Below are 12,401 nucleotides of genomic sequence, written 5' to 3' on the forward strand. Positions count from 1 at the left end.
CTGGTTTCTGGTGTGCCTAGCAATGTGGTTCTGTGCTTTCTATCTATCCTCCAAGTGGATTGTACGGTTTGGCAAATGTAAGATGCCAGTGTCCATAGGCAAGAGTTGCATGTGGATGATGTCTGTGGATCATGACCTGAGATACCGTTTGATGCTGAGCAGTGTGGAAGCTCCTTGCAGCCAGTGGCGAGCTGTAGTCACCAGGTATCCACTTGATTTTCATGCTGAGAATTCTTGATGTCTGGCACATTTAGTTTGTTGGTAACGGAGGAAGCTGAATACAGTGAGGTGAGTTGTGCTATTAAAAAGGCATTTAACAAGCAGTTGATCCTGATATCCAAATTGGCCTTGCTGACTTCTCCCATGATTCTGCTAGAATCCATGTTGTTCAAGCTCTAATGAGATTCCATCCATTGTTATTCCAACCTGAGATTTTACTTTACTGATCCCACCATCAATTTTCAACACAATTCCACCTTGTCTTCCTCCTTATCTGTCCCTCCAAAATGTCAAATATTCTTGAATATTCCATTCCCAGTCCTGGTCACCGTGCAGCCACCTTTATGTAATGGCAGTTATGTCATAACCATTTATCTCCTGTTTTTAGATCATTTTCCTTGTTGCAAATGCGATATGCATTCAGGTAGAGATCCCTTAATATTGTCTTTTTGATGTTATTCTAAACTTGAGTCATACTCGGTGCTCTGTTTTCTTACTCCTGCCTTCTGTTCTCCCCAGCAGCTTTTCTATTTTCAGTTGTTAATTTTACTTCTTTCCAATTTGAGTTGTCCTTCAGGTTTCCATTCCCTTAACATGATGATTTAAACCAATCCCAAACAGTACTAGCAAATGTTTCAGCAAGGATTTCAATCCCACACCTGTTAAGATGTAACCAGTCTGGCTTTTCGGGGTCCTGTGTGCCCAGAACTGGTCCCAATGACACAGAAATTTTGATACCCTCCTTCCGACACTGGTTTTCCAGACACACATTCAGTTGATTGAAGTGAGGAACTTTGGGGAATTGGGAAGCAAATTAAAAAGCAAGACCTCAAAAGTAGTAATCTCAGAATTTCTTTTCAATTCACTCCAAGCTGACTTGGAAATGTACTGCCATTCCTTCAGTGTCACTGAGTCAAAATCCTGGAACTCCTTTCCTAATAGCAAATGGATTGGTGTGGTTCAAGAAAGCACTTCACTACCACCACCTCAAGGGTAACTACGGATGTGCATGTGAATGTTGGCCCAGCCAGTAACATTCATCTCCCATACATGAATTTTTAAAAATCCTGAAATAACTGCACTTGAGGCCCTGCTTTTTAATTTCCTTTCTAATACCCTGAAATCTGTCTTCAGGACTTCCCCCTCTTCCAACCTATGTTGTCAGTACCAATGTGGGCCGTCCCCTCCTCTAGAAGGGTGCTCTGCAGTCATTCATACTTTTCCCTGCCACTAGGGACACCACATCCAGTCATAGAAGTATATTTTATGCTGTGGAAATGCCTATCTGATCTCTGACTCTGGAAACCCTGATTGCTGTGCTCTTCCAGTCATCGTCCTGCTTACACATTCCTGCACTACCTATTTGGTTTAATTAAACTGCCTGGTAGCCACTCATTTCCTCCTCTGTTCTACAGTTGTAACTGTATACTCCCTATATGTGCTATTCATGTCATGTATATCTGTGATGTAGAGCACTACAACAGTGATTCCAGCCACTGCTCAAATTCTGAAACATGGAACTCCCAGCTTGTGCTGCTGGTGACTCTTTCTGCAAGTGTGCTTGGGAAGAGCAAGCAATTAGTTAGAGAAGGTGACAGCTTTTCCAGGTGTGCTTTTCAGTCCACTGATTTGCTACAGGCTGAAAAATCCAAATGCCTGTGAGCCCTTGCAAGCAAGTAATAGTCTCTTTGATTAGAATGATTCAGTAACAGACCTCAACCATCCCTGTCCTCCAATCATTCCAACTGGAGCCAAGTGCAGAAAAATTCAACTCTGCCCTCTGTAGCTCCATCCCTAAAATCCTTCTTCACTTCCCGCTTGTCTTAAAAAAAACCCTTATCAACTGTACTTTCAACCATGTCTCCTGATGTGAACTCACATCACGTAAATATGTAGGACTTGTTGCAACAAGAATGGAAAAGAATACCGAGGCTGGAGTCGGGCTAGAGTCTGTGATGGTAGCAGGCGTTAAAGGTCCACTGGTACAGTGTACTGCTAACTGGTGAGACACAACAACTCAGTTGAAGTTTAGAACTGAAGAGCATAAAATGTCAGCTGGTTTTCAGCATCGTAAGTGAAATTAATTTTGCAGTCTCTTTCCTTTTCATTTTTAGGAAGATACCTAGATGACAACATCCTCTCAAACAGAGACAACCATTTATAAAACAGGTGTTCAAAGTCATTTCACAAAGAGAGCTCCTGACTGGTGTTCCACGTACTAAGTCCCCATTTGGGCAAACGACCACCCTTAAAAATCTGTGTTGGAGAAAAATTTGTGATCCCTGATGCCCTTCTCCTTTATGTATTTGCCTTGATTACTCTGGCCCTTTTAGGCCTGCTTCCACTGGAGACTTAATGATCAGCATACTTTAGTTTTTCCCCATAGTTCTGGTAGGTCAGTCTATTCAAGTGCATGTAAGAAATCCCACAGCATTTTCCAAAGAGCAAATGTCGATGCTCAACCCAATATGACAGAGGATTAGATTAAAATTCCCTCCCTAAGGACATTGAGTCAATCTACAGCATGTGGATTCAGTGGTTTATGAAAGAAACTCACTACCACCCTCTCGAGGGTATCTAAGGGCAAGCAATATGCGCATTCCGTGGTGAATAAGCACAAAAATAAAAATGAGTTGGTTTTCATTTATCTTATTGCTGCTTTTGGACCTTGCTGTTTAAAAACTAGCTTCCATTCTTTCTACATTATAGCAGTTACAACACTTCAGAAGTACTTCATTGACTGTGCAGTTCTTGAGACTGAGGTATATTGAGATTGTGAAGAATGTTATAGAAATGCAAGTTCTTTTTTTTTGGCCTGACATTTTTCTAGGATGGCTGGAACATTGCAGATTTCCTCGTCACATCCGCCTTATTCATGGGTTCCACGACGTCATTCACGAGGAATCACGAGCTCTTTTATGTACTGAGGTAAGAGGACAATTTTAATCGAACTGTTGCTACTTCTGCATAGCAAAAACGACTAAGCCGTGGTTCATGAAAATCCTGAATAAACATGGGAAATTGTTGGATAAGTGCAGATATATCAGCACCTGAAGGATGAAGGGGGTTTGGATTTAGAACTCCAGTGAAACTCATTGGGTTAAGAACCTGTCACGATCCCACCCACACCTAGATGTCACTATAGAGCTATGAGGGAAGTCCTGAGGATCTGTTAGTTACATATTTAACATATACAAGGAGATAATTTGTATGTTTAGCTGAGAATTGGGACTTCTAAAAAGTCAGAGCTAAAGTTTCCCAAGCTATGTGGAACTCCCAAGGTCAGTCAGGTAAAAGTGCAGTGATGACCACAGCTAGTCAAACTGACTGGCAGGGAGACTTTCCACCTGTGAAACTGAATAGCGTCAGCTTGGCCTAGGTCACGCTGGTGCATACAACATTTGAGGGTGTGCTTTCTCTACTTAGCTAGCAGGGGAGATACCATGATTAACGAGGTGGTTCTCCCAGGACGTGTCTGAGCTGAGAACTTCCATCAGCAAAAGATCTCGATCATGACTGGATTGTGTTTGTGAGCAGAGCTTGGTATATTGTTAGTCAGACTGAGCTGCAAGTGGTAAATCTTTATGCTGGTTTCTTCCTAATGCCAATTCAGTGACCAGCCAACCAGACCCATGGTCTCTGCTAGTGCCTGTGCCCTGGGCTGGGGGGTCCACAGTACAGTCAGGGTGACTGACAAGAGAAGGGTGGGCTGGTATAGATTCCAAAGGGGTCCATTTCATCGTTTCTGCCTCCCTCAAGCTGTACGTACCTTCCCAGAGGGGTCAGGACATCTGCTGCCAGGATGGGGGGCAGTGGTGGGTGGGGGTTGTCACATGTTGATTGTAACAACTCAGCTCCCAGTGCAGGAGAATGAGCAATGGTGCCGCAGACAGGACGGATAGGGGACCTTCACCTTTCTCCTCAAATACCTTCAGGAAACGCTCACATTGCTTCACACTTCTGAAGGTCACATTGAAGTAGACCTCGCTGGGGAAATCTCGTAGACAGAAGTAGCTGTTGAAACCCGCAATAATCCAGGAGGACTCTTCATGGAGAAAGGTCCAGTTGACTCATCATCCTTCCCCAAGCAGCAGGTCAGGGTGACCTTGAAGGTGGACCCTGTTGGGAACATCCTCTATTCACCCTCCAGCTTTGCAGTGGATGGGTGCCAAGGCTACCTGACATACATAGGGCAGCTTAGAGTGCGCCAAACTGAGGGAGGTCTGACAGCAGACTGCATAGGGACCCTCTGCAGGAACTGCAAACAGGAAGGGCACCTGACTAAGGACTGCAAGGAGTCTATGAGCCTCAGCCTTTGTGGGGAAGTGGGCCACGTGTACAAGGCCTGGCCAAGATGGAGGTTGTCACGTACGCTCAAGTGGCCAGGAGTGGTAACGCGAGCGCACCCCCCCCCACCCCCAAAACAAAAGACTGTAAGGTATCACCTTTCAGCAAGAAAACTGATGATGAGGGACAGGCCAGAAAAGAGGAAAACGTAGCCAGCACAGAAGCATTGGAACTGAACTAACCTCCACCTGAACGGATGGAGCCACTGGAGGAGGAGGAGGAAGCGAAGGAGGTGAGTGGATACGGGTGAGAAACACCCACAAAAGGAAAACACATTGGGCCCCCACAGAAAATGGAAAAAAACAGCTGCGTGTTGGAGACACCAGCAGCTCCTCTACCACTGAAGATGCGCAGAGCGACAGCCACCAACAAAAAAACAGACACAGTACCAGAGGGGAGAAGGAGAAGGGCACCCACCAACCCAGAAACACTGGACGTTGCAAGGGACCTGATGAAACCCGACCTGCAGCCATCAGGGACCACACTGCATCACAACTCCGAATCAGGGGTGGAGCATAAGTCTCTGTCAGACTCCATCCCCACCACCACCCCCCAAGGGAGGAACAGAAGGACCACCTCAGTGCGGAGAGTGTCCAACAGTTTGCCCACATCAAGGGGATGCAGACAGTCCCCTGGTGATAAGACCATGGATGAATGAACATCAGGTCTGTAGGTAATCTTATAAGTTCTCAAAGTGAGTTTTAAAATTGCCAGTATTAATGTGCATAGTGTTAAATCCACTACGTGATACATTTCCACATTGGCCTACCAGGCCAACATTAAAGTGGACCCCATGTTTCTGCAGGAGTGTGGGATACCACACCTCAACAGCCACGGAAATGGTTGAGCTTATGGACCCACGGGCCTTGAATTTGGCCGGGGGGAAGTGATAGCTGTTCCTCTGGCCTGGGTATTCTGCTGCAAGCCACAACTTCACCATTTGAGGTTAAGCTGGCAGTGGCAGTTGCCTCCTTGTAGCAGACATTATGTACAGAAATGTTCCCCTGTGACAAATTCATGTGTATGCCCCACTGCTGCTGGCAACGCCTAGGTGTTCAATCTGGCCGAAAACTACAACTGTAACAGTGCTGATGGACAGTGGGGTGGGGTTGCTGTCAGCAAACCGGACGCCATGTTCAGATTCCTGTTGGAAAGGGTTAAAATCATCAAGTTGCACGATGTCTTCAGCACCCCTGCAGATGGAGCATAGGGTCAACCCGTCAGGTTGTGACCAGGGGTATCTGTTGTTGAAGGGTAAACTGTTTGTGTGCCGCATGTTCTTGATCTGATCCACCAACATCAAGCCAGTGCTCTTCTCTGACCACTGTCTCCTACTGGCTGACTGTCACCCACAGGACAACCAGTGGACTGGCAATGGAACTTGGAAGCTGAATGTGAAATCATTGACCCTGTAAAACATTAAGGGACTACACATTTGGAGAATCATGAAACTCCCCTTTAAATTGCCACTGGATTAGTGTGAAACTGTCAAGTGGAATAGCAAGAGATTCTTTATCCTCAAAGGTGTTCAGGAGGCAAGAGAGAGAAATGAGGAAACTGTCCAAACTCCAGAAAAGCATACAGAATCTACTCCTGTTGCAGATGATAGGGGGTCAGGGTCACAGAGGACCTCCAGGATGTGAAGAGCCAGCAAACCTTGCTGTTTCTCAAAAGCCTCCAAGGTAATCTTCTGGTCCAGGGTTTGCGCTGTAGAATACTGTGCTTGCGTTCCTTCTTCCAGAAGGTGCACCAGGAGAGCTCTGTGCTTAGTAGCTTGAAAGAAGAAGATGGCTCAGTAATGTCAGCTCAGTCTGACATCGTGAGAATCAGCAAATCCATTTAAGCCAGACTGTATGACATGAAGCCTATAGACAATGCGGTCTTCCAGTCATTCCTGTCCTCTATCATAGAGACCCCAGATGATGGCTGGACCCACCATTATTTTTGATGACCCAACCAAGAACTTCAAGTCCTTTAGAAAAGAATAAAACTAGAGGAATCAACGAGTTGTACTCAGTTCTATAGGACTTGCCAGTGGTGTACGAGAGTATGTATTTGTCAGGTAGCATATGTGAATCCATGTGGAAAGATGTCATCACCTTCAGCTACAAGCAGAAGTGGGAGAGAGGAAATCAGAAAATTTACTGCTGAATGCAGATTACAAAAGCCTGTCAACCGGATCAGGTTTGCTTTGGGATCGGTGATTCGCCCAGTCCAGAACTTTCGTCCTGCCCAGTACAGGATTTTGGAGAGCCTCGTGCTCCTCAGGAGTACAATAGTCTATGCGCAGGACAGGGTGTGGATGCCTACCTCCTCGACCTGGACCAGAAGAAAGCTTTTGACAAGATATCACACACCTACAAGTTGGATATGCTTTCCAAAGTGGGCTTTGGGGATGGAATCCGCAGTTGGATCCGACTGCTGGTCTTCACAACATCAGTGCAGTCTCGATTGGTGGGTGGGAATAAGAAAGATTCCTGATCAGATCTGGAGGCAGGCAGGGCTGCCCACTCAGTCTTGCCTTGTTTGTGTGTTGTGTAGAGCCTTTTGCCAAGTCTATCAGGAAGGATGCAAGCGTGAGGGGTGACTGTTCCAGGCAGCAGAGGTCAGCAGGTCAAAGCCTCCTTGTGCATGGATGGTGTCGCTGTTTGGTGTTGTGATCCACTGTCAGTGCACACACTCATGAGCATTTGCAACCAGTTCAAACTGGCTTTGGGAGTCAGTGTAAATTGAGGCAAGAGCAGGGCCATGTTATTGGGAAGTGGGCCCACTGATTCTTTTAACCCCTTCACAGTTAGGACAGGTTACATGGAGGGGCAGGGACCTGCGCAAAATCTTGGGAGAAGCATATCGCCAAAGTGAGGCAGAAACTATGAGTTTTTGGGAGCACTGCTCCCTTACTATTGCAAGTAAAAGCCTAGCCATTCTGTTGCCTCATTTTAAATATTATCGGCAGGAAATCTGTTTTAGTCGTACAAAAATACAAACATGGAATACTTCTGACTTTAAATATTTTATAATATTTACATCAAAATTTACATTAAAATTTACACCAACCCATCAAACCATGTGCAGTGAGATGATTGTTCTTTCATTTGACCATTGAAAAATTGTCTAGTTTGGAGTAAAGGTTCTGGTTTCACAATAAACTCAACCTTAGTAGTATTATCGCTGGTGATTGGTATAAAGCACCTTCTCTGTTGTAGGTGGTGCAGGTCTGGCCCATTCCCTAACACTGCACCATTGCAGTCATCCGAGCCATCTACTACCTCACCTGAAGGACTGAGATGGACCGTGTCTGCAGGAATACCATGTACAAAATGCAGGATAAGGGAGCGAGAAACATACCCAGTGGTACCGTCATCCCGATGGCAACTTTTGTGGGTGGCTGCCTCAAGCTGTACACAGACCCACAGAATGCAAACACTGTGCCTCACTTCATACTGAGGGTCTACCTATCCCTGCTGTTGCAAAGGATAGGACTGGGCTCATTGCCATGTCATCAGACTGTTCCGTATCACCTGTCCTTTGTGGAAAAATTTGCAAGGAAAAGCACCTTTGATCACAAATCTGTCAGGTAGTGGTCAGCACATGGCGTGCTCAAGACCTTGCGGGAAAAGGAGAGAATGGATCCTTTCAGGTTGTTCTCTGAGCAGGCTATCAAATTCAGAAAACCTCATTGCCAGAACCCACCCCCAAACACCAAGACGTCACTTGGCTGGTGGTGACAAGGCCACCAATTTATAAGATTTTTCATGCATGCTTGGACTCTTCAACTATGCGCTGCTCTTGAAGCAGCTGCAGTGGAGGTGGTGGGGCGTGGGTAAAGACTGTCACACATCTGCTGGAATGTACCTTTTGCAGAGGAAGTCTATAGAAAGACGTAGTGGCTTTTGTCAACATTCATCCTGAGCAGTTCCATGATGGAGGACTCTGCTCCGCGGCCTGTTCCCTGGGTCGCACACCGAGTCAAATGTCACCTCTGCCTGGAGGACTGTCAACTCTGTGAAAGATGATTTTTGGTCAGCCCAAAAGTTGTTGGTCGTCAATAGGAAGGAATTGATTTTGACTGTGTGTTGTGGACTGGCACGTTTTCAGATCCAGGATTACTTGCTGAGGAACACACTGTAGCTTGGGACAGCTGCCACCGAGGTGCAGTTAGGAAAGACCACTTTCTCCAGTCTGTTTGCCAAGTTAAATGGGGAGCTGTTCAGTTATAGGACCCTCCCAGTGCCTCAAATACATGTGAATATAAACTTCTACAAGAAAGAAATACCTTTTGTTTGCTCGTTTGTTGCAATATTTGTTTCTTCATGTGCTGCTGTACAGAACTGAACTGCATCAGTCTCTGTGTGTATATAAAGATTTTGTGAATAAAGTAGTAGTATATTTTTTAAATATAAAAAAAGTGCTTTCACCGCTTTCGTGGTGATTTCCAAGTTCAGCTGCTTTGCACTTGACACATCTTGCTGCTCAATCTTCCTGCTGTCAGCCATCACTACTGGGTAAGAGCAGTTCTGACAACTCTGTATTGGACCTCTGGGTTACAAGAGGAGCAGCACATCAACGGCACCATCTACCTTATCCTCAGGTACATGCCATTCCACAGGATAGAGGGAATAGACTGTTGATCGAGTCAAAAGAAGGCAAGAATCCCAGTTCCGTTGTGTGTGAACTCTGCCTCATGGGGCTCCAATTTTAACCAGTACCTCTCCAGGGTCACTGCTGCACTCTAGCTCCCGTTCTGAAACAAGACCACTGTCAGAGTGGAGCAGGTGAGCATGTATTATCTGTGGCTATCACGGAAGCTGTCCACCCTGCTGTCTAGTTTTTTCACTGGCGTTCTGCACACACTCCAAGGAGAGAAAACAGCTGTGAATGTGATAAATTGAATTGTACCAAGATTAAAAAAAAGTTGACCTTTGTTGAGGATGACTGCGAGACATTAGACGTGAGTATTGGCTATGTATTTATGAATGTGAGAATGCCTAGACACAATGGATTTAGCAAATTGTGTTATTCTGAGGTGAATATGCAGGAAAATTAGTATCATGTTTGCCACCAGATATTCTCATGGCCCTCACCCTCCCCAACTCCCTGACTTTCTTGAATTTCTCTTGACATTGTAATCAGGTTTGAGACACCATATTGCTCATGCTGACTTTCATCTAAGACTGCTTGGTTTGAAAAACCGGCTTCTACCTCCTACCCTTGCGATCCTGCAGCGGAATTCATAAGAATAAGATGCAAAGTGCGGCCTAACCATATTTCCTTTCCATTGCTGTCTTGTTACATTTGCTGTTCTCCCCTGTTCTGAGATCCCCTTTTAATTTATTCATTGATATGGGCATTGCTGGCTGGCCAGCATTTATTGCCTGTCTCTAATTGCCCTTGAGAAAGTGGTGGTGAGCTTCCTTCTTGAACTGTCACAGTCCATGTGGTGTAGAGAGCTTAGGGAGTTGCGAATGGTGCTGAACATGGTGCAATTATCAGCGAACATTGCACTTTCTGTCGTTTCATGGAGGGAAGGCCATTGATGAAGCAGCTGAAGATGTTTGGGCCATGACACTAACCTGAGGAGTTCCTGCAGAGACGCTCTGGAGCTGAAATGATTGACTTCCAGTGACCACAACCATCATCCTATGTGCCGGGTATGACTCCAGTCAACGGAGTTTGCCCTCGACCCCCATTGACGCCAGTTTAGGCAGGGCCACTTGATTCCACACTTGATTGAATGCAGCCTTGATGTCAAGGGCTGCCATGCTCACCTCACCACTGGAATTCAGCTCTGTTGTCTATGTTTAAAGCAAGACTGAAATAAAGTTAAGTTTGAAGTGGCCCTGGCAGGACCCAAACTGGACATCACTGTGCAGGTGTGCTTGATAGCACTGTCTATAACTTCACTGATTGATTGAGAATCGACTGAAGTGGTAATTGGCAGGACTGGATTTGTCTTCCTTTTTGTGTGTAGGACATACTTGAGCAATTTTCTGCATTATTGGGTAGATGCCAGTATTGTAACTGTATTGGAAGGGCTTGGTTAGAGAAACGACAAGTTCTGGAGCCCAAGTTTTCGGGACTGTTGCCAGAATATTATCAGGGCCCATAGACTTTGCAGTATCCAACTGCCTCTTGATATCATGTGGAGTGAATTGAATTGGCTGAAGATTGGTATTCACAATGCTGGGGACCGCTAGAGGAGGCTGCAGTGGATCAGCCAATTGGCACTTCTGACTGAAGATTAAAGTCCCAGAGTTATACAGCATGGAAACAGACCGTTTGGTTCAACTCATCCGCATTGACCAGATATCCTAAAATGATCAAGTTCTATTTGCAAGCATTCGGTTCATACCCATCTAAACCCATCCTATGCATGTACCCATCCAGAACCCTTAAAAATTTCATAATTGTACCCATGTCCACCACCTCTGGTAGTTCATTCCATAAATGCATGACATTCTGCATGAAAGGGTTTGGCCTCCAGTCAGTCCCTTTTGAAATCTTTTCCCCTCTCACCTTAAACCTCTGTCCTCTAGTTTTGAACTCCCCCTACCTTGGCTATTCACTCTATCCATGCCCCTCGTGATTTTATACACCTCTATAAGGTCACCCCTCATCCTCCGATGCTCTAGGGGAAAAATGCCACAGACACATCATTGTAGATCCTTTCTGAACCCTTTCACATTTAACAACATCTTCCCTATAGATTAGTTTAGATTCCCTATAGTGTGGAAACAGGCCCTTCGGCCCAACAAGTCCACAATGCCCCTTGAAGCATCCCACCCAGACCCATCCCCCTGTAGCCCACACACCCCTGACCACTACAGGCAATTTAACATGGCTGATCCACCTAGCCTGCACATCTTTGGACTGTGGGAGGAAACTGGAGCACCCAGAAGAAACCCACGCAGACACAGGGAGAACGTGCAAACTCCACACAGAGGGTCGCCTGAGGTTGGAATCGGTAGGGAGACCAGAGTTGAATGCAGTAATCTGTAAGTGGCCTCACCAATGTTCCTGTACAGCTGCAGCGTGACATTCTAACTCGTATACCCAGTGCACTGAACAATGAATGCAAGCGTGCCAAATGCTGCCTTCACCATCCTGTCTACCTGTGACTCCACTTTCAAGAAACTATACACCTGCACCCTTCAGTCTTTGCTAACTCTCCCCACGTCCGTACCATTAAGTGTACAAGTTCTGTACTAATTTTCCTTGCCAAAATGTGTCACCTCCCATTTAGCTCAATTAAACTCATCTGCCACTGTTTGGCCCATTGGCCCATCTGATCAAGGTCCTGTTGTACTGAGATTATCTCCTTCACTGACCACCAGACTCCTAACTTTTTGGTGTCCGCTGCAAACTTATTAACCATTCCTCCTGTACTCTCATTCAAATCATTTGTCAAAATGATGAAAAATAGTAGACCCAGCACCAATCCTTGTGATACACCACAGGCCTCCAGTCTGAAAAGCAGCCCTCTACCATCACCCTCTGTGTCTTACTTTCAAGGCAATTTTGTACCCTGTTGGCTAGCTCCCCATGGGTCCCATGTGACTTAACGTTGGTAACCAGTCTACCAAGTGGAATCTTGTTGAAAGTCTTGCTGAAGTCCATATAGACAACACCTACCACTCTGCCTTCATTTAATCTTCTTTGTGACAACTTCAGAAAAACTCAATCAAGTTAGTAAGACAGGATTTCCCACGCACAAAGCCATGTCGACTATCCCTAATCTGGTCCTTGCCTTTTCAAATGCTTGTAAATCCTGACCCTTAGCATCCCCTCCAACAACTTATCCACCACTGACATCAGGCTCACCAGTCTATAGTTGG

The 12,401-nt window shown here is 45.7% G+C and overlaps 1 protein-coding gene across 3 annotated transcripts in view; it reads left to right on the forward strand.

The window, feature by feature from the left end:
- LOC125464894 (cation channel sperm-associated protein 4-like) overlaps nt 1-12,401 on the forward strand; it is an 81,128-nt gene that overhangs the window by 40,738 nt on the left and 27,989 nt on the right. For all 3 annotated transcript variants that reach the window (XM_059654335.1, XM_059654336.1, XM_059654337.1), the window contains one exon: nt 3,050-3,147. In XM_059654335.1, the coding sequence (XP_059510318.1) occupies nt 3,050-3,147 (98 nt within the window). The remainder of the gene's footprint in view (nt 1-3,049; nt 3,148-12,401) is intronic.

This window comes from Stegostoma tigrinum, chromosome 24 (genome assembly GCF_030684315.1).
Source record: "Stegostoma tigrinum isolate sSteTig4 chromosome 24, sSteTig4.hap1, whole genome shotgun sequence".
Classification (NCBI taxonomy): domain Eukaryota; kingdom Metazoa; phylum Chordata; class Chondrichthyes; order Orectolobiformes; family Stegostomatidae; genus Stegostoma; species Stegostoma tigrinum.